At 43.4% G+C, this 23403-nt stretch overlaps 1 protein-coding gene across 5 annotated transcripts in view; it reads right to left on the bottom strand.

The window, feature by feature from the left end:
- PPP2R2B (protein phosphatase 2 regulatory subunit Bbeta) overlaps window positions 1-23403 on the bottom strand; it is a 257075-nt gene that overhangs the window by 158025 nt on the left and 75647 nt on the right. Inside the window, exon 1 of one of the 5 annotated variants that reach the window (XM_083728286.1) lies at window positions 10154-11243. The exons of 3 other annotated variants lie outside the window; for them this stretch is intronic. In XM_083728286.1, the coding sequence (XP_083584412.1) occupies window positions 10154-10223 (70 nt within the window). In that variant the 5' untranslated portion in view covers window positions 10224-11243. Of the gene's footprint in view, window positions 1-9454; window positions 9564-10153; window positions 11244-23403 lie in introns of those variants that run through there. One more of the 5 variants, XM_083728284.1, reaches the window with a different exon arrangement.

The raw sequence follows: 23403 nt of genomic DNA, 5'->3' as shown, positions 1-23403 counted from the left end.
CTTTCACCCACCATTCCAGTCCCATAGCCAGGCTGTTCAGTGTAAACATCTGTTTGGTTTGATGCCAAATAGCCAGTGTCTAAAGAGACTAATGAACAGTTGAACCTTTGTCTGCCTGAGCCTATCCAACAGACTGACCAAGGCTTTCTGCTGCTTTTTCTCCAGCATTCCCGATGGTTGTATGCGAGCTGCAGGCAGCACCACTCCTGACTTAACTATTTTAACTTGCAAGAAGGGTATGCAAGAGTAGCCAACAGCTGCAGTAAGAAGGTCTGGTGGGCCAAAGTTCAGAATAAACTCAGGCTTGCAAGAGAGGTTTTTTTAAAAAATAAATAAATCAAAAGCTAATGCTATTCTAGGTTGCATCAACAGACGTATAGTGTCCCAATCAAGGGAAGTAATAGTCTCACTCTATTCTGCCTTGGTCAGACCACACCTGGAGTACTGTGTCCAATTCTGGACACAATTTAAGAAGGATATTGACAAGCTGGAACGTGTGTAGAGAAGGATGATCAAGATAATCAGGGGTCTGGAAACCAAGCTTTATGAGGAACAGTTGAGGGAATTGGGTATGTCTAGCCTGGAAAAGAGGAAACTGAGAGGATATACGATAGCCATTTAAAAAGCTTTCGCATGGAGGATGGGGCAAGCTTGTTTTCTCCTGCTCCGGAGGCTAGGACTCGAACCAATGGATTCAAGTTACAAGAAAGGAGATTCCAACTAAATATCAGGAATAACTTTCTCACAGTAAGAGCTGATCGACAGTAGAACAGACTCCAAATTCTTCAATGGAAATTTTACAGTAGAGATTGGATGGTCATCTGTCATGGAGGATCTAGTTGAGATTCCTGCATTGCAAGGGGTTTGGTTAGATGACCCTCAGTGTCCCTCCCAACTTTACAATCCTATGATTCTAGTACAGTATTGTCATTTTTGCCTCCTAACTTCAGGCCTTCTGCAAGGTAACCATACGAATCAATGCATTTTTATTTTTAAAAAAGTGTTGCTGCTGTGCATAATCATACTTGTACCAGCACTATCCACACTCCCAACCCAGTAATGACTGATTGGCAAATTCTCCTCAGCTCAATCTGCACCTGGCTTGGTATATTTAATATCTATCTTCTTGAGTTTTCTTCTGCTTTTCAAATATTTTCTTCAGGCTCTTAATGAATGCTTGCATGCACCTGTCTTACTGTATTGGCTCTTGGGAAATATAGTTTCAAGCATCAGGCATGGCAGAAAGCCACTTAGAAATTCAATCTTCCTCTTTCCATCACAAAACAACAACAGTCAGGAACAACAGAAGGTTGCGGTGACAGCAATCGTATTATACATTTGCAAAAAACAAGTCAAATACTTGATCCAAATGGAGACAATATTAAATAAACAAAAGGCTGTGTCATTGGGTGTTCAGGTCACACAGTTCACAACTATCAATGAGAGCTTCCATCGAGTTACAAGGGGATTCAACAAGTAACTTTTGTGCATACTCCCACAACATAGCTGTCTTCCGTTCTGAAAATGCAAGCCACACATGTACAAAAATGTTATTTCAGCCAGAGATTATCTTCTGGGGAAATGGCTCAATTTGTAATATATCCAAGAAACAAAATCATATTCCAAATCAAGTAACTAGTAGTCATGAATGGGCTATAATAATACTCAGAACTCAAATAGTACTTTATTAAGCACTTCCAATACGTTGACTCAATAATCCTTAAAACACTATTGATATTATTTTGCTACAAATAGAGGGCAGAGGTCATGTTTTGCCTAAGCTACCCCTTAAGTTAATTCTGAACAGAGATCAGAACTAGGGAATTCCAGTTCATAGCTTGTGCTTTTACCCACGATGCTAGTACCATTTTAGAGATGGACCAATTTCCTTTTAAAAACTGGTCTACTCAAAGAAACCAAATAAAAAATGGGAGTGTACTTCACATAATCCTCACAATTAAACATTTTTTAAAACTTCAAAAGCCTCCCAGCCTCCTCCACCACAGAAAGAGATTTACAATCCTTATAAAAACACATTTCTGCTATCACCAAACAGTCCTGTCCCACCACATGTATCCATTAATCTAACTTCCAATGAATGAAATACACAAAGCAAATTATCACCTACTGATCTCAACAAACACATGAGAGGAGGTGGTCCCCAGAATACACAGGGATTGTTACACAACTTAAAAGTCAAAACCAGAACCTTGAGTCATTCTTGTGCTCTTAACTTGCTGCTAATGCTAGAACAAGTGCAGTATCCCGTCCACAGCTCACAGCAGTTAAGAAAGACAGGTAATCTCATATTCTGCACTGGCTCCCAGATGGAAATATTCTTCAAGAGCAGCTCCACAAAGCGCTAACTTGGAAGTCAAAGCCACTGAAATTGGTGGGTTTCACTTCTGAAGGGCAGTGAACTGCTAGTCCCTAATCACTGGAAGCCCTGCATAGCTATCAACTGTTGCCCCATTGACTGCAAATTAGTCAGAACTACCTTTGCAGCCATAAGGTCAAGAAATGATTTCATAGAATTGTAGGGTTGGAAGGAACCCCAAGGGTCATCTAGTCCAACCCCTGCAATGCAGGAATCTTTTGCTTAACATGGAATTCAAACCCATGACCCTGAGATTAAGAGTCTCATGCTCTGCCAACTGAGCTAGCTCACATTTCTTTTTAACTAAAAAAAACCCTGGAATTCCTAGGATGTTGAATTCTCAAACCAATAACTAATATGTCATAGGACTGCAGAATACACACAGCCCTGGTCTTATCTGGGACTGGCAAATACATGAAATAAGAGTGCATCTCTGCTATCCGAGAATGCACAAGCTGCAAGATTCACAGACAATCTTCAGGCAGAAGTGGGGGAGATTAAAATGGAAATGGCTCTTTTGATTTATGTAATTATTTTGGAAACTTCAGGCGCACCATTTCTGTTCAATTTCAAAACGTGTGAAAATGAGAAAGTTAATGTAAGATTTTGCAGAGGGCACCAGCTCTCTTTAAAAGGAAGGAATTCAGAGAGCTATTTCTCAAGTCAGCTCCTAAAGTAAGAAAGCTTTTAAAGTTTCCAGCACAGCAAAATCCAACCCCTTAAAGCAAAGTTAATCTTTTTAAAATTCTGTCAGTGTAAGGAAAAATGCATTCGTTTGCTTTCTACAGAAGATCCTCAAATGCCTGCCAGCAGCAATAGATGCAAGGTAAGGAAATTGAATCAATGGCCAGTACAGCCAGGGGAGTATGCATAACACAAATGGAACACCCAGAACCTGCCACAGACAAGACAGGTTGGCTCTCACTGCACTGATGACTTGTAGGCTACTTTTGTTCTCAAGCACAGGAAGCTGCCCTTTACAATACATGAGGGAAAGACTGTGCTTCTAAAAGGCTAAGGATTCCTTGAGTAACCATCAATGTGAGACAAGTTCCAAGTTCATGTTTTAAAGGTTGCCCCAGGCATCTGATGGTAGAAGTAGGTGCAGAAAGGAGGGAAATATTTGTTATGAAAGCTTTCTGGGCAAAGCTAGAACACTGAGCTCAGATAGGTCAGGAATAGTACAGATATAACCTGCAGTTTTAAAAAGAATATAGAATTAACATAAATAACTAAAAGCATAAATTAAGTTGATTTAGAATGTGCAGGAAATGATAAATCAAATTTAAGGAATCCCAGAAAGAGGAGGAAGGAAGTCAAACTGTTTGAAATGTTATGATTTTTGTAAAATTAATGAAATGTATAAAATTGAAAACTATAAATAAAATTATAAAGAAAGGAACAGTAGACATTAAGATGAGAAAATGAAGGCCTGAGAAGGGAATGGCAGGATTAAGTACAAGAAAAGCAAAGATTAGGCTTTGAAACAGATTGCAAAACAAGGCAGAGATAAATCTGTTAAAAGTGGGTTTGTTGGCAGGAGATTTGCCCAATATGAAATTTAGGGAAAACAGTCCCATCATGGAATATGGGGGGGGGGAATAAAATTCCTTTCACCAAGGTAGGTTACCCTGCACCTTTACAAATTCATTAGCATCTCCAAATAAGGATATAAACAAACCATGCAAATCTTTGTGTGTGTCTCCCGTTAGCATGATAAGATTTGCGCAATATTAAGCCATTCCATAAAATATTATTTGAGGCGCATGACTAAGGAATAGACTTAAGTTTGCTGAGCCCCAACACTCACTCAAAATAGCATAACCCAAAGGGACATCTAACTAAATTACACCACATTTATAAGGGCACAAATAAAAAAGGCTAGAATGCACACCAGGATAGAGTTAAGTGGAGAATCCCACTGTATAGACAGTTTGGTGTAGCAGTTGGAATGCTCAACTAGGGCCTGGATGCAAATCTACATTCAGCCATGATGCTCCCTCACCCTGTCCGGTCATCATTTTTCAGCCTAATCTAGATCACAGGGTTGTTGTGCAGTTAAAAGCACAGGAAGGGAATAAGAGAATCATAGGATTGTAGGGGTGGAAGGGACCCCTGCAATGCAGGAATCTCAACTAAAGCATCCATGATAGATGGTCATCCATCTGTATACAAACCACCTGGAACTCCTTGGAGGAAAGGTAGGATATAAATGTGATAATCAAGTAAAGAAGCAACACTGCAGGCTGATTTCAATACAGTATTTTTCTGTTTAGAAAGATCTGTTCATAGGTGCTTACTGAAAGGGCCACATGGCCTGCTCAATCCAACATAACAGTTTCCACATGTGCTACCCATGAATCATCCCAAACCACTACTCCTGTTGTAGAAACAATATCTCAACCCATCCCATTTATTTATTTCTAAACAAGATTTCTCATCATCAGTCCTGTATCTTTGGAGACAATTTGTGTTGCGGTGTTTAAAAAAACAACAGCAGCAACAGCAGCTGATGTGGAACAGTATCTATTGATAAATACGCTAGAAGAATAACCACAACAACAGCTAAGGTGCTTTATTTGGATTATATGGTCTGAATCTGCCCGCCTATCCCAAATAAAATTAAAATATTACTGTATTTTTCGCTCTATAAGAGGCACCAGACCACAAGACACACCTAGTTTTTGGAGGAGGAAAACAAGAAAAAAAATATTCTGAATCTCAGAAGCCAGAACAGCAAGAGGGATCGCTACGCAGTGAAAGCAGCAATCCCTCTTGCTGTTCTGGCTTCTGGGATAGCTGCGCAGCCTGCATTCGCTCCATAAGACGCACACACATTTCCCCTTACTTTTTAGGAAGGACAAAGTGAGTCTTATAGAGCAAAAAATATGGTATATTGGCAAAGATTAGCTTCCTCTAGGAGGGCCACCTAGTGGTTGCTTCAATAAAATTCAATTTACTCCAGACTAGACTCTTAACAGCTCTTTCTCCCAAAGATGCCAGCTACATGCAGAATTGCTTCCATGATACCCTCACTCCTCAATTTACTGCTAATTCGCCAAGTGACTCAGCGTGCTACTTATTCTGCAAGTCTCTGCCAGAATGATTGGGCAGGTTAATTTGAGATGCTTATTCTGGACAGCTGCTTGGGAGATGAATGGAAGAAAAAAGGTTTATTGTTTCATATGATTTCTTGGCATTCACACACAGGCAGGAACATGATTTCTGAGAGGCCCCAAAACATGCAAAAACCTTCAGGGAAGGAGTACTTGGTTTGTATTTGTTTCCAAACCTGGATGCCAGCTCCAACAATTCGTGCTCATTTTTGTTTTATTTTTTTAGGGACAGGGAGAAATCCAATTTTATTGTAGTTGGGAATTCTTACATCGAACAGCACAGCACTGCCTGCAGTTCCACCTTTCCCAGTGCATCAGCAGAGGTTCCCTGCTGCAGAAAGCACTTTTGAGTCAGGCTCTCATTGGAGGGAAGGGGGTGGAATCCCAGCTGACTCAGACTTTCCCCTTAGGCACAAGCAGATTACTGAAAGCTAAACAGCTCAGCACACGGAAGGGCCACAGTCCCTTGGATTTGTCACAAAGGGACCCCAAATTAAAGAGCAGTCCTCCTAGGAATAGGAGGGAAAGCAGGATGGTACTTTACAAAAACAGACTGACCAGACCTGTCTAGGCAGCACTGGGACATGGTCAAAACCACATTTATGTAGCATATGCTTTGTTAATGCTTTATCAATTATATTCTAGAAAAAAAACACTATTAAGCCAGATGATGCTACGTATTTTAATGTTTGATCAGCTAAGTGCAGAATACATGGGGCAGTGCAAACTAAGAGAATGAAACTAGACAAGGGGAAGTCTATGTGGTTCCTCCATTTCATGCTCACTCGTAAGCACCTTGGTTCAAATCCAAGCACCTTGGTTCCATTTTGCCTGAAAAGCTCTGTGTGTGTGTGTGTGTGTGTGTGTGAGAGAGAGAGAGAGAGAGAGAGAGAGAGAGAGAGGACAAAACGCACTTCAAAGTTCCAGTGGAACCCTCTACCCCATCTATGGATCTATGAGGTGCTCTCATATGCTTGAAATCAGGAGAGAAGATTCCTCATGGCAAAGTGTGTGTAACAGGACTTTCCCTATATTGCACCAGAATTAAGTAGCAGGCAGAAGGACAAGCAATGATATCTGTTATAAAACACTCAAAGATCTCATCCAGTTGTTTCAAACAAACAACTGGGCAGCAGGCCCAGAGAGTGTCCAAGCAGCAAATGTATCCATAATGGTACTGAATCAATCCACATTGGGTTTTTTGTTAGTTTGTTTTAAATGGAAGACACTTTGGGGGGAGATGCAATAAATAAATGCATACAGTAGATGAGGTTGGAAACTACCTCTCTTCCTACAGTTTCCATCAATAAAGCATTTTTTATTTTTTTATCCCATGGTATGAGAGATCCTGGATATAGAGATTATGAGAGAGATTTAACATTCCACATGGTAGATGTATTATATTCAACAGCCCTCTGTGTTCATTAATGCCAAACGTTGCCTGAAGCAAACCGAAAAGGGAAGTGAGATATGATCCACAAGGGATTGAAGCAATATCTGTTACATACGATTGAGACAGACTAGCTTCGGAGAGACCTATAAAGAACATAATAACATAAGCAGAGCTTGGTGGATCGTGCCAATGGCCCATCTACTCCAACATCCTGTTCTCACAGTGATAGGTCAACCAGATGCCTACGGGAAACGCACAAGCAGGATTTGAGAATGATTCCTTACCTTTAAAAAGCGGATTGCCATATATACACAGAGACCTATACTGTGGCAGCAATGTTAACTGTACCACACAGGCCCAGTTTGCAATAATGTTAAGCCAAACCATGGCTTGGCACAAATGAGCAGCTCTGAGATAAAAGATCATGGCCACCTTGCTCCTCCGCCAGTCTTCCTGCTGCTGACACACAACTGTAAACTAAGTCATGGTTGGGCATAGCATTTCATCCAAACCAAGGCTTGTGGTTTAACTGCCTCATACAAAATGCTTGTGGAGGGCCATAAAACAAACATTGGCTATAGATTGAGGCTTATCAGGAGTAAGATAAACCATGAGCCCAGGTTTGGACATAACACTGAGCCAAACTCTGACTTGCCTCACTGTAGCAGGCCTGGAGGTCTCAACCTTCTCTCCAGGAATCCACATGTTTTGCTCATTCAAGCTTAGCCATGGTTTGGCTTAAGTGTTATTTGTGAATTGGCTAATAGTGTTTACAGGGCTTGCACTGAAAATGGGTGGAGCTGCTTAAGGAATTATTTTAACTATTGCCTATTGATGATGATGGCCTATACATTATTCGCTCTACACAGATGTATGGGATTCAAGGCATGCCTTAAAAGACAACCCTATGTCGTTTCCAACTAGCAACAGGTTACTGGGGGGGAATACCACATCCCCCCTTCTGTTAATACAATACCATCTTCACTTGAAAATCCAATTCTTCCTACTTAGAACAGCCAGCATAAAGGCTGCAATGGAATGTCTTACTCATAGCTTTTCTGTGTGGGGAAGAAAAATACCAAATTCCTTGGATCTTTTTGCATTATTCATTTTGCTCAAAAATATCAAAGTGTTGCTTTGTTCTACATGAGTAAGAGGCAGACACACATACTTAAGTTAACTAATATACAAACACCTAAAAATTCCCTGGGAATAGGCATTTTTATGCTTTAACAGCCATTTTTATATAAGTAGATGTATTCAGAATTAGGCAGATTTTAAATTATTGCTGAAATCAGTGACCAGATTCCTAGGGAAGTTCTAGCAGGGCAACCCTTGGGAGAATCAGTCAAGTAGTAGCCTGAGGAGGTGACTTAGAAGGCATTGAAGTTATGACAGTTAAGACAGCCACACATTTGAATACTGCCTAATTTACCACAAAGGATTAAATGGATCTTTTTGATTAACTTACATAAACTGCCTCCAAGAGAACAGCAGAACCTTTCCCTATTACATCCAATAGAAGGCTTCAATCATGACCCAGTTTTAGCAATAAAACTTGTTTTTTAAAGCAATCATTTGTAAAGTACAGGAAAAGTCAAATCCTAAACTCATCTACTCAGAAGTAAGTCTCGGTGAGTTCAATGGGACTTACTCCCAGGTACCAACTGCAGCCCCAACCTATTATTCGCACACATTATTGTAGCCTTCTGCATATCTTGGCCTGCTCTGGCTACTTCCACTTTCTAAATGGAAACAGAGTTGTTTCCAACCAAGGCCCCATTTGCACTATACATTTAAAGCAGTATCATACCACTTTAAACACTCGTGACCTCCCCCAAAGAATGCTGGGAACTATATTTTGTTAAGGGCACTGAGAGCTCTTGGGAGGCCTCTATTCCCCTGACAAAACTACAATTCCCAGAGGATTTAACAATCAATCCTAAACCTTAAACACATTTGGGAGGTATTGTGGTACCCAATTTCTGCCCTCCATACACCTTCTTGTCTTGAAAGCAAAAAAATCACTGCCAACCTAAAGATTTTGGCCAAACCCCAAGAATACCAATGCCTATTTCAGACACAAGACCCCATTTCCTATTTCCACCATCCCCACTGCATGGCCCAGTGGAGGGGCTCACATACTTGGGAACGGAACTACAGGAGCAAGTCAGAGCCACATGCAGCTACCTCCATCCTTCCTGGGATTTATTTGCAGATTAAGTAAATCACAGGCGAGCCAAGTTTAGATTCCGCCCTCCCCCCCCCCCATGCCACCTCTTTCAGGTAAATCCTTGTTTTGCCCTCCCTCCCCATCATCCTGTTTCTCCATTTTATTCTCAGAGCCAAAGCTCAGTATCTTCAGTAGTGGCTCACTGAAGCCTCTGATGAATTGAAAGGGGGGAGGGGGGGAGACCACAAGACAAGGACCCATTATATCAGTGAGAAAACCAGGCCCAGCGAAGCCATTTCTTTTCCTTCATCCACGACACCTCTCTGTTTTAACCCCCTTTTCCTTTCCATTCCCAGTTGATTCAGTAAAATCGACTCTGCAGCACGGCTACCTACCATTGCATTCGTTTCCCGTAAGCATGTCGACACCTGCCTTACAGCTCCCTGGCCCTTTCCACGGGAAACAGCTTGGGTCTGTCGTCATCGTGATACATCCAGGGTTTACCCCCACCCTCCCTGGCGCTGAATCGTTGCATTGCCGAGCATGGGTAACGCAGCACCCCAGCAGAGTGAACCGGCCCAAATCCTGCCTTGTAAGCAACCAGTCATTAATTTACACTTCCCTGAGCGTTAAGAGGTAGCAGTCGAGAGAGAGCGCAAACGCCGGGTGCAAGGGGAGGCTGCAGACACCTGGGGAGCGCAGCACGCCAGGCTGCTGACACGTCGAGGTGCGATCAGGGCCCCAATGAACCGGAGGCGACATCACCCCGGGCGTCCTCGGCCAGTGCTCGAGGGACCTTCCGCCCCGATCCACCTGCTGCTCGGGGCCCTAGCTTGCCAGGCACCGGCGCCCTATGGCGCGTCTTGCCCGCGCAGCTGCCAAACCAACCAACCATGCCACCAGTTCCCCGCGATTGCCCTACTAGGTCCGATCTTGTGGCCAAGCGCAGCGCCGTTGTGCTGCCGACTCGGAGCTGCGCTTTGGCAAGGAGCCTCCCCGCAGTGGACTGCCTCTCTTCTTCACCCACCCCATTATTTATTTATTTTATTTCCTCCCCCCCACCCCCACCCGTCACCGGCTGGGCCATCCATTACCTTCTGTTGCATAGCTGTGATCGCGCAGGAAACTGTTGTTTATCTTGCGGGTATCAATGTCCTCCTCCATTGACAGCGGGCTTACTTTTGTGGGAAGTGAGAACAAGCAGGCAAGTATCCATCATCGCCCCACCAAGCCTGGGATCAGTGGACAGGAGGGAAGGGGAGCTGCATCGAGACCAACATGCTCCTGCCCTGCAAGGGGGGAAAAATATGTACGTGTGTGTGTGTAATCTATATATATGCAAGCAAGCTTTCACCTCCTCCTCCTCCTGCCAGGGACGCTGCTGTTGCAAAGGTCCAAATGCCTTTCTCTTCGTGCCGTTGACGCAAAGGTGCAAATCTCCTTCGCCTCCACCCAGGAATGGGGATGCGCAAGGTCCAATTTCCCTTCGCCGCCTGCTGCTGTTGCCGACGCTGCGGTTGCTGCTGCTGCTGCACAACCTCCGAATTCCCTCCTCCTCCTCTTCCCAAGGCTGCCGCTGCCACGCACGATCCGATTCCCAGGGACGCTGCTGCAACCCCCAATTCCAGGGCGAAGAAGTGCTGCAGCTGGGCGACTTCCCGATCGCGGCGCCCAACAGGTTCCCCTTTTGGCTGCCCACCTCTCCTCCGCATGCAGCAAGTCAGGCAGCCGCTAGCCACAAAATGGTGTCCGCTCCCGCAAAGATCGCACTGCTCCGGCGTCAAGGCTCTTCTTCCTCGCTGGGTTTTTCTTCTTCTTCTTCTCTTTTTCTTTAATTATTTCAGCGCGGAGGGGGGCGGGTGTTCCGTGAAGCCACGGCCCGAGGCGATGAGGGTGGAGAGGCGGGGGTCTTCCTCTCTCTCTCTCTCTCTCTCTCTCTCTCTCCGGGGAGGCAGGAGGACTGGCGCCGCTGCGGCAGGCAGGCAGGCGGGAGGTGGGGCGCGGGGTGCCGCGGGCTGGGCTCTGCTGCAAAGCGCCGCCGAACAGCCCAGGCTGGCGGAGCGCGAGTCGTCGCTGCTGCTGCTGCTGCTGCTGCAGAAAGCTGCTCGGGCTTGTGCTGTGGCGGCGGCGGCGGCGGCGGCTTTGCTGGAACCTGATGGTGCATTAAAGCTCAGGCTCCTCCCCTACAGTTCGGCTTTGGCCAACCGCGGCGGCGGCCTGGGGAACTCTTCCCCCGGCAGCGGGAGCAGCTTTTTTTCTTGCTGCAGTGGAGCTTCCGAGAGAGGAGGACCACCCCGGAGGGACGAGCTTCGAAAGGACGCCGACGAAGGCACCGCCACGAGGCCGGCGAGCTCGCGAGGCGGGGCCGCGCCTGAGGCGCCGAGGGCCCCGTGACCTCTCGCGCCCGGGGCAGTAATGGTGCTCACGTGGCGCGGCCGCAGGTAGACGGCGCGCGACCTCTGAGGGGAACTTCCTCCCGCGGCCCTTCCCTCTCAAGAGTTAACGGGGGGGGGGGGGAGCTGACGCTGAAGTACCGGGGAGCAAGGGGCCTGGAAGAGGAGGAGAGTGGGCATGCGTCTCGACGCGAATGAAATTTGGGGAGTCTTCATTTTATTCCCCCAAGAGCTCGTGGTGGTGCGCATAGTCCCCCCCTCTCATTTCAACCCCCACAACCCTGTGAGGCGGGTTAGGCTGGCCCAAGGTCACCCAGTGAGCTGCTTGGCCAAATGGGGATTCGAACCCTTGGATTAGCAATCTTTGTGCCTCTTGGCTATGATAATGCCATTGCACCACAGCGGCTCTCATGGACTTGTGGAGTCAGCCTCACCCCCTCACTATAGAGGCATTGGGGCATGAAAGTAGCCCTACCCAGCTTAGCATTGCAGCCAGCTAAGTCCTGGTAACTTTGTGGATAGTGTTAAAAAATAGCATTTGCCCTCACAGGTGGAAATTCCTCGTTATTTTGTTAGTGTGTGTGAAGACCAGCTGCAGGTGGGGAGAGTGTCGTTTGCAGGCTTCCCATGGGAATCTGGTTGGCTACTGAGAATAGGATGCTGAACTAGATGAGCCATTGGCCTGATCCAGGACTCTTATTGGGTTTTTGTAATAGAATGACATGACCCAGTATCCTGCACTTTCTTGATTGGCCCCTGGAGGAAACTATCCATCATAACTGGGCTGGGCTGCTTTGATTAGCAGATTCCAGAAATGGTGCCATTCCACCCACACCCAGCTGCTGGTGTTTCTTTAAGAGGTCCAGACCGGGAGGGTGAACCTACTTTTGTCTTTTTAGGGTCAGGTGCAGAAGCATCTTAAGGCTTGCACCACTGTGCTGTTTTCCAGGCAGCAATTTTCATCATCATGCAAGGTTTCCAGGCTTCTAGTTAGGCCACTTGAGCAGAGCTAGACTGGGCAGCACTGGGACAGACTGGCTGTTTGGGAGATTTGCTCTTGACTTAGACCAAACATGGTAGGCGTCACAGGTAGAACAGCTATAGATTATCAAGGTGTGGTGTATCCATAATATAAGTTGCTACAAGTATTGTACATAAGGCCAATTCTGAACTTTATGATGCACTTTTTAGAAGAATAACACTTTATTGAAAAGTGGAATTCACATTAGGCAGTATTAAAATTCTGCAAGAACAAAGCATTACTCTTGTGTCTCTTCTACTTATAATACAAGTGTTTGCCTGCAGTTTTGCAACCTCTAGGGGCCTAATATTGCAGTTAGAATGCAGTTCCATTTGAGGCTCAGCAAGCAGTAATAATGGAATATTTGATTTATAATATGGGGGGGGGGGGAGAGAGAAAAACATCCTCAGTTCACAAGAAGTTATCCAATGGTTTATTTACTTTTAAATTTTCTAGCTCTAATCTCGTAGGTGGAAACTTAATTGAAAATCTAAGTTGAGAGTGGATTATTTAGCAAATCTAATTTTATACACCCCTCAATTAATAAAACCACTATAGTTATGCTTGCTTCAGTGGTATATATAATAAAATTGGAATACTGTAATACCACATGGCCATTAGATAAGTCTGGCACACAAATAAAGTAAACCAGGGGTGCTCAAACTTTTTTCAAAGAGGGCCAGATTTGATGAAGTGAACATGTGTGAGGGCTGACCAAAGTTCAGGAGCTTTTCCCAGGATTCCCCCCCCCCCCAGGAAATAAACTGCCACAGAAGCTGAATTAAATCGACCAGTGGGCCAGATTAGGCCCCCGAAAGTGACTTTGGACATGCCTAAATTAAACAATCCATATTGTCAGTAGGGACACGGGTGGCGCTGTGGGTAAAACCTCAGTGCCTAGGGCTTGCCAATCGCATGGTCGGCGGTTCGAATCCCTGCAGCGGGGTGAGCTCCCATCGTCCGGTCCCAGCTCCTGCCCACCTAGCAGTTCGAAAGCACCCCAGGTGCAAGTAGATAAATAGGTACCGCTTTCTAGCGGGAAGGTAAACGGCGTTTCCATGTGCTGCGCTGGTTCTGGCTCGCCAGAGCAGCTTCGTCACGCTGGCCACGTGACCCGGAAGTGTCTCCGGACAGCGCTGGCCCCCGGCCTCTTAAGTGAGATGGGTGCACAACCCTAGCACTGTTCTTTCTAACACACTGGAATGCATGTGAAATAAATCTTACCTGCTGGTCTGAAATCTGCTGTGTTTAATAATGATTTTTATTATTATTGTGGATTTTTTTTTACTGTGTTTTTGTATGTGCTACTCTGAATAAATGAGGTGGACAAGACAGAGTATGTTTGAGGGTGTTCCATTATTCCTGGGGTATGAAGGAGCAGACCCACACAAGAGTCCAGCAGCAAATGATCCAATATGGAAGCCATCGGGTGAGAAAAGCTGGTGATGATGATAATAATTAAGAATATAACTTTTCCCTAGGTCCAGGAAGAGGGCAATGGTCTGCACTTATCGGTGCATGGAGGTTGCATGGTGATGCAGGACAATATGAAGTATCAGAGGAAACACTGACATTTTGAGCTGCTTAGAAGCAGGGAGCATATTTGACCAGCTGAGAAAACTGATGTCTTTCTTACAGCAGCACTTGAGAGCAGGGAGCTGTCCCCAGTAAACCAAATAATGAATGGTGCTGAAAAGAGTAGGGAGCTCTCTGAACTTCACTTTCGCCACGACACTGTGTCCTGTTGGAGTGCAGCAAAATGAGAACTGGTAGTGTGGTTTAGCTTTCCCCTCTCTTCTTATGTTTGATTTTGCTCTGCACTTGTTATGCATTCAGTCTAGATTACTACAGTGTAACAGTAAATGTATCCTATGTTCACTGAGTGTTTATTTTGCCTTACTTGAATTTACTGATACGCTTTGCAATGCTAAATGTTTATTTAAAAGTGTATCAGTAAATTCAAAGCACGATATGTTACAAAACATGATATAATGTTTATGTTTATTGTGAGCCACTTTGGGCAAAGTGTAAAAGTGGCTTATAATTTGACTATATTTAAGGACATAGGAAGCTGCCTTATAGCAAGTCCGAACATCTAGCTCAGTACTGTCCATATTAACTGGCAGCAGATCTCCAAGGGTTTCAGGCTTTTCTCAAACTTACCTGGGCACACCAGGGCCTGGGACCTTCTGCATACAAAGGATGTGCACCAACACTGAAGTAAAACCTTCTGATATAAATCCCAATTTACAGATACAGACCAGGGTGGCAATTGCTCAGTGATGCACCATTTGCTTACCACCTTGTACTAGTGATCTTCTTGCACCCAAACAAAGGCATGCAGCAGCAGGACCCCACAGGTACACACTACTTTCACAACTGTTACCTGCTTTCCAACAGGTATACTCTCAGTCAAAATTACAGTAAGATTTTCGCTGGTTGTTAATTGGATATTCCTTAGGAAAACAACATTTCTGCAACAATCCCCTTGTGTACGACTACATTATATAGCCAAAGGTTTCAGTACCCGTGTTTCTGGTGAAATGGTGAAAGGCAATCTTTGAAGCAGGATCTAGTCACTGCAGGCTGTCAGCAAGGAAAGGATGCTGCTTAACTTTCCTTAAATTGCTAAATCTTTGGAGGACCTTTCTGCTCTGTGGCCACTCCTTATCTCAGCTTCTCCTACAGATTGCACCCTGGTAAGCTGTAATAGTAAATAGCAGGCGTAGGGCCAGCACAATGCAGTATTCATTCCCTTTTAATGGTTACAAAGTGGATAGCCAGTCTGCTAAGTGTCCCTGCCTTTATCCAAGCCAAGTATGTGTGCCAAGGAACCAGATGCCCATATTAGAAAAATAACTTCTATGGCTGGGCATCTGGACTATTAACTACTGGCCAAAACAAACCCAGAAATCTATGCACATACCTGAACTCAAATAATCATTTGAGGAGTTTTGGAGTACTTTAGACTTTTATTTCAATGGGTATCAACAAGGTAAGTTGAGCAAAGACTGAATATAATAGCAATAATTGTTAAAGGCTTTGTCCTGGATATGCATATTGGCAAATTGTATCAGTAATAAACTGAAGCTGCTTCACACAGTATATCCTGCAGCAGCAGCATCTCTCTGTAGTGTGGTTGCCTGTATGTAATGCAGCAGTCATTCTCCATTTTAATAAATTATTTTACTTATTTTCCTTTGAAGTGTATTGAGGTAATGTCCCCCCTCTCCCTTTTCAAATGATGTGAATGAGGTTTTGCTCCACTGAAAGGTTTGTCCTATAACAAGATTTCTCCTTCAAGGCCCCAATTATGTTTGAATAGTGATAGCAGAGTTGTTGTAGAAACAAGGATATCATTGGAGCAGTACTAACTGGAGAGGGGGCATAGCTCCTGTTGCTCATGGGGGGAGGGGAAGAGACAATTGTGTAGGCCCTATGAGAGCCAGTTATTCTGAAGACAAGAAGGTGATCCTGAAAAGCCAATAGGGATCACAGGTCCTTAATGGGGACTGCCTTGCCCTATACGTGCCCACTCAACTGGTTTAATCTGCAGAACTTGCACTGTTATTGTTGTGACATGATACTTCACAGTTGTAAGATATCAATCTTTTAGTGTAGCAGCAGCTACACTTTAAAACTTCCTGCTTATTGCCATCAGGGCAAGCGCCTTTTTGGCACTTGCTTAAAATATTTTTGGTTTAGACAAGCCTATCCAGACATGATGTGTTTTAATATTTTCTCCTGTTTATTTCAATTATCCTTAAATGTTTTCAGTGTTCCTTGTAAAGTAAACAAACCAACAGAATGCCTAGCAGGAAATAACTGTGGAATCAGTGCCTCAACTCAACAGGGAAAAGGAAATCAGGAGCAAAACTGGGCCATTTGGAAACAAAGAGAGAGCTACCTTTATTTTGTTCAGTGACAGACTAGAAGCAAGAGTTGTCTGATTCTAGGCTGCTGCTGCTTCTCTCTTCAGGGACAGACTGCAATCAATTTTTCACTGCAAATTGCCACCATTCCTTCACTGTGACTTGGGGTGTCTGCAGCTGTGGCAGAAATCTGATATGTGCAGTTTTTTATGGCAAGTTTGTTACCTCTTGAGCAAAGTACAAGTTAGTGTGTTTGGTTTTAAAATTAAAGGCATGATAAAGCTTCAGGTTACGTTTCAGCTTGCCAGACAAAGCTATCCTATTTTCCTTCAGTATACTGTATCTATAATATTCTTTATCCATTAAGTTCCCTCCTGATGTTCTTGGCTTATGCGTAATCACCCTGCATGAGACAACTCTCCCTCTTTTCTCAGGTTGACTGAAATGTTGGATAATAGGTCTGGCATGGAGAAGCACTTGAGGAATTTGCAAAAAACAACAACAAAAACACACACCAAAAAACAAACAAACTCCACTTGCCTCTAATGAAAAGAAAGGGTTTGAGGTCCTTGAATTTTTTTCCCTTGAATCTGAGCCTGGCAAAAGGTGGTGGGAACAGCAGTGAGAGAGTGCCAGGAGAAAAGATGAGGAACAGCTTTAGCCCTAGGGTAGGGTTACTGGCCACCCCAATCTCAGCAGTAGCAAAATTCCAGGGGTCTTGGCACTTAACCAGGGTTTGTGTTCTTTGGAACGAGGCACGGCGGAGACTGCAGTGTCTTTAAGATATATGATTTATTTACACATATTTATACCTGAGTTTGAAATGGAGGAAGTGCAGAACTCTACACTCCAATAGTGTTTCTTGTTGCTCTCCTTATAGCTTCTGCAAGTGTGATAGCTAGCCATGTTCCCCGGTCTCTGCATGCAGCCTCTCCAAGCCAGCCACTCATTGAGGCCTCCCCACCTTCTTAGAAACCTCTGCTTTAAAAGGACACATTTTTTCCTGTGGTGACATCACACCCCATTACCCAGGCTACCTCCCACCTCCCAGTTTACATCATGGTACACTGAAATTCTGAACCTGGTTCCTCATCCCCTCATGGGAGGAGGGACTCACACTCTGTTATAGGGTAAATGCTTGTGTCAGTTGCCCATTACCTTCCTTTGTACTAACTACATGGTGGTTCTTCTCCCCAGGCAAGCCCCTGGCCAAGAAACTGATTCAGCCTGCATTTTTACACTTCTAAGCTGTCTCACACCTGGGTGAAGACTTAAAGCATTTTGTAATCTCCTGCATTTGCTAACTCTAGAAATTAGGGAGAGGGAAATCTGGTACCCAGGATCCCCAATTCATAACAGTATAACTCCACCTTCCAGACCCCTTTGGGTTTTGTAGCTCAGCAGGACACTGCTAGGGTACTAAGATGAAGAGAGGGAAGGTACAAAGCTCCTTTCTCCCTCTACTCCCAATAGCAATGCTATCGCCATTGCTTGCCAGGTTTGCAAAGGAGGAAGTTTGGGGAGTGTGTGATAGGGTGTGATTTTGGGACAGGGAGGACTGATGGGACAAGGCGCATCATTTTTCCAAGCCTTGGGTTACTCAGAAAAATAATCCAGGTTATGCGCTTTTTAAAAAAGGAAAGAGACTTGTATCATGTACACTGGTACCTCTGGTTACATACTTAATTCGTTCCGGAGGTCCATTCTTAACCTGAAACTGTTCTTAACCTGAGACACCACTTTAGCTAATGGGGCCTCCCACTGCTGCCGCGCCACCGCCACACGATTTCTGTTCTCATCCTGAAGCAAAGTTCTTAACCCAAGGTACTATTTCTGGGTTAGCGGAGTCTGTAACCTGAAGCGTATGTAACCCGAGGTACCACCGTATCTAGGGAGAGCAGAGTTTGCCAATCTCTAATCCTAAATTTTGGTTTTACAAGTGAAATGCTTTAAAATGGTCCCTTAAAAAAATTGAAACAAGTGTCTTTTATCAATTGAACAAAGAAATCTCTCCCTCCTGTAAAATCTACTTTGGAAGTAAAAATGTTGAAGATACTTGACAGAAATCCAATTTGCTAGAAAGAAGTTAAAGATGCTTAATTGGCTGTCTGATTGAGAGCTGATAAGCAGTAATTTTCTTTGAAACTATGGTAACTAAGGGCTGGTTCATATTTATCTTTTGTCACTTGGGCCTAATTCATACATCTCCTTAGGCTTCTAATATGTACGTTTATCAGATCACATTAAGGGAATGCTATAAAAGAAAGTTCACAGATCACAGGAGTAGTCTATGTGCACAAACAGCACCGCAGATGACAAGCAAACCTGCAAAATCCTGCAGTCCATTTCTGTGAGGAGAAGGGGAAATAATCAGCAACAGGACATGCGAACCCTTGCACAAGCTACACAAAGACAGGAGAAAACAGAGATTCAATGCAGATCAGAATGACATCCAAATCTACATGTTTGTCAGCACTGCATTAATTTCAATGGGATGTGCACTCTCAATGTAGATTGCTACCACCAGATGCTACACATGTTCATCAGCATTACTGGATGGTGCAATCCATATGGTAAGCTGCTTAAGGCATCACATTATTTCTGCAGGAAAGGACTGCCCACCTATTTAAAAGGCAAACCAGAAGATAGACCCTCTATCTGAAGCCTTCAGGAATATTGCATACATGGACTAGCAATACAATATACCTTAAGGCTGGCCAAACATACCTTGTGAAAAGGATTTATTTGAAACAGTGTTCACTGCAAATCAGAAGAAGCAACCTGACAAATCCTTCCCAAGAAAGAAACCTTATCCTATTTTCATCTTCGCATCAACGTTAATTGTACATTAACACAGTGTACTACTGACACAGTGCAGTATAAAACTCTGCCCAGTTCACCTTGACCCAATAATAGCCATTATAGCTTAAAGGATTTATTAGGTTATCATGTCATCTCACATTCAGGGATTTTGTAATATGAAAATTACTGACATGGCAAGCCAAAAGTATCCTTCTGGAGGTGTTCCACCTCATAAACCCCAAGACAGAAATTTCACATGCCACAAAATTCATATTAAGAGTGCAGTGAAAATCAGCCAGCAGGTTCTCAAAGCAGGGATTCTCACACAGGCTATAACCCTACGCAGGAACATATTCTGTTGACATTTACACTTGAGTCAATTTCATCTCAATATCATCAGTATCAGTTCCTCAATTAACACCAAAAAAGAACTATTCTTCTGTTGCAGGGATCACCAAATTTTCAAGATTAGGGTTCATTACATTTTAAACTCTGCGGATGAAACAGCTACAGGAGGCACAGATTTCTCTCTCCCTGGCACTCTTTGACATGACAAGCTGCACTACCTGGAATTCTCTCTTCTGTGGATATGGGAGGATATTGTGGATATTGGGACATGGGAGTCCTAATTCTAAAAGGGATGTTAGAAAGATGTACTTTCGTTCATTTATAAAGCTGCATGAGTTATTAGGGCTAAGATTTATTAATCCTGCATATCTTACAAAACCCTTCATTAGGTTTTCATCAGTTTATTGAGTTCAGGTGCATATGTAAACAACCGTACAACCGTGCTGCAAAAACCTACTGTTTCTGCCTAGTAATTCCCATTAAGAACAGAAAGTCGCTGCAATCAGTGTCATAAAATCAACAGCTGAAGAGCTCATATGTGAAAGAAAGTAACCAAGGGTCAAACTAACTCACAAATGCCTGCCCACTACTCGCCTACACAGGGTTTATTCATGGACATAAGTATGCTGCCTAAATTATGCTGAAGTCAATATAATTCATTCAGCCTTATAGTTTGTAGGACTGTTGTCCATGTCAGTGGAAGAACAAATAGTACATTCTTGTGAAGTGAGGCACAATTGCTTATTTTGCAAGAATAGCATTGTTGTTTATGAGATTTTTTGTCTAATTACCCCTAGACTGAATTGTTCTAAAACATTTCACTTCTCATCATTGGGTATTATCTGTCAATTCTATGTGGTTTCCCATTTTGTAGCCTGCATAATCCAGTTGATTCAGCTCCAGAGAAACAACTTTCATTGACTACTACAGGCTTAGTATCAAGCCTCCATATGACTTGGATGCTGCCGTGATCTGTTATGCAACATGCATTGTGCTGATTCGTGACATTCTTCTATTCTGAAATCTCTAAAATCAAGGAACAAGCCTTTACAACAACTAAAAGCATTAGCAGTCCTGAACACAAATGCATTTGCAGATTAAAATTCACAAAAGGTCAGCATGTGACTGTTGTCCAACCTCCCCAGGTATCTACCATGTCCCATTCTTTGGCATATCTTGAAGAGTGGAGGCACTTTTCACTCCAGTGGTTTTTACCTTCATTTAGATTTAAGAGCCTTTGTGCATTATCTTGCATAAGGCTAAAAGTGTGCAATAAAATTACTATAACTTCCTGTTCGACACATGCAAAAAGCTTCAGCTTTATCCTTTTCAGAAAAGGATGAATTGCCTCAACTTAACCACTTTTAAATTTCCATATTCACAATCCATTTACTAATTGGTGGAATAAATCAGATTGAACGTTACAAAGGAAGGTAATTCTAGATTGGCAAACATTGTTATTTATTCTTGCTATTTATGTCCTGTTACCACTAAATACTGTACTTCTGTATTTCAAGTTCTTGATTTTAACCTTTTAACAAAATCGCTTTCTGTCCTCTGAATTGTGACAGCTCCTTTCAGCCTGCAACAATTCAGTTGCCACTGAGAGAATCAAACTGGGACCCTATGAACACTTACTTAGGAATAAGCTCCACAGAACACAGTAGGACTTACTTCAGAGTAAAAACACATATTAAATATTATTTTCTTTTTAACAGCAGCTCTTGGTACCTAATATTAAATTTGGGAGGGACTATTTCCAGTCCAAGACCCATAACATTGTGACCCATATTAGACCTTTCCTATTAATAAATCTGCAAAGATTAAGAATTACATATCCATTTATTTAATGGACTTACAGAATGCTTTTCAGACCCAAAGCAGTTTACAACATACCCAATAAAAATTGGCAAAAGGGTACTTGAAGTGGGGTAGGCAGTTTTCATTGATGGTGGGACACTAGCTGTCATTTTAAATCAAAATGGTGGTCAGAAATGTGATTTTGGCATGTCTTTGGCCAATTTTTGTCATGATGGGTCCAAAGTGCTGGTTGCAAACTTGGCATAAGGATTCCTAAGGTGGAGGCAGTGGTTTTTGTCAAGGTTGGGATACTGGCTGCCATTTTAAATATAAATGGCAGGCCAAAATGTGACTTTGGTGTTAGTTCCCCATTTTTTGGTTCAAACCTGAACCAATTTGGATGCCTCTGGAGAATAGTATTGCCCAATCTGCCATGAGGGTTCCCAATGGAGGAGGCAGTTTTCATCTATAGTTGGACACCAGTCACCATGTTGAATCAAGATGGCAAAACAAATAAACCATAAATAAACATTAGCGCACACACAAATTGAATTGGGTCTGGGTCAGGTGTTTCCTGTGGGGTGTGTGTATGTACACAGCCCCAAAAGTCACAAATTACACAATCTATATGGAAATCATATTGGTTTTGTTTGTTTGTTTGAATTCCTGGGCTGCACTGTCCACTCCCCAATAGTAAAAAAACATTTGAGTCAGATCACAATATTTTCTATAGCCCAAGTGATATTCACCCATGAAATATGTCTTAAAGGGCCATTTTAAGTACTGAGGGACTGGAGTTTTCTCGATCTCACTCAGGTTCACATTTCACAGCTGTGAGGCCACTACCAAAATATACATTTGTTGGAGAGAAGTGTGTTGTGGCAGGGAGGGTTTATAGTGGCAGAGGCCTCTTCTTTAAGGTCTATATACTTTAAGGCAGGAACACTGCTTAAAGGAGGCCTGTAAATTGTATTCCTGACACCTCTGCTACTACAGGGCTTCCTTTTGAGGAAGACTGGTAGGTGAAGCAGCAATAGTTCCATCCTGAAGGATTGGGTAGTTGCATAGTTAGGAACACCCACTGCTTTCAAGCAGCAGGGGGGGAAATGGAATTTCCAATGTCTTGCAGCTCAGTTCTTTGCAACCATGATGGAGATCTCATATTTAAGTCCTGGATGCCCTAGCCTGGACACTCATGCAGAGAGGATTGCCCAATGCTACCAGAAAGACACATAAATGGAGCTCCTAGCAATTCTTTTCCTACCAGTCCTCATGTTTGTAAGGGGAACTTTTGAGAAAGGGTGGAGCAATGGGCATTTCCTATGGGTGTATCAGTATCATATACCAGTGTTTTTCAAACTTGGGGTCCCTAGCTGTTGTTGGTCTACAACTCTCATCATCCCTAGCTAGCAGGACCAGTGGTCAGAGATGATGGGGGCTGTAGTTTAACAACAGCTGGGCATCCAAGTTTGAAAAACACTGTCATTGACTTTTGAAAAGAATTTAGTTTTTCTGAGTGTTCTCTAATTGCTACAAAAAAACCCCACTAAGTCCAAATAAATAACAAGCAAATCCACCAGCAGCTTACTGTTTTCATGTCTTATTTGATGCTTGCTGGCAAACTTTCAAGGTAAATGCAACAGCTGCACACAGGCAGGTATATCCAAGGTACTAGGAAGCTACTGAATCAATTCCTCTTCCTTGCAGAACCCACTATCAGATGTTGAAACACCATGAATTAACTTTGTCACATAATACAGTCCCTCCCTCACATTATCCATGAGCAATACTTACAGACTGCAACACTGTTGTATTTTTATTCAAGTCAACAGAAAACAATTGCTAGATGAACAAAGATCAAGTTCCTGAACATTAGCAGTTTTACCAAAAAAAGTAGCACCATTGAAGGCTAATGGTATTTGCTACCCATTTAAAACTGTGTAGGCACACTTGTAATGCATTATCTTCCTTTACTTCCATGGGACATGAAGTCCAATACAAAAGAGAGGCCAGAGTAGTAATGCAACCAGGGAGTTGCTGCATGACATTGAGCCGCCTGTTCCCAATGCTGGCAATTGGGGCAGAGCCTGCTGGCTGAAGGCTGTGTT

This window comes from Podarcis gaigeae (genome assembly GCF_964106915.1).
Source record: "Podarcis gaigeae genome assembly, chromosome: 2".
Lineage (NCBI taxonomy): Eukaryota > Metazoa > Chordata > Lepidosauria > Squamata > Lacertidae > Podarcis > Podarcis gaigeae.
The sequence above is the reverse complement of the archived record's forward strand: the minus strand, read 5'-3'. Positions and strand labels throughout refer to the sequence as shown.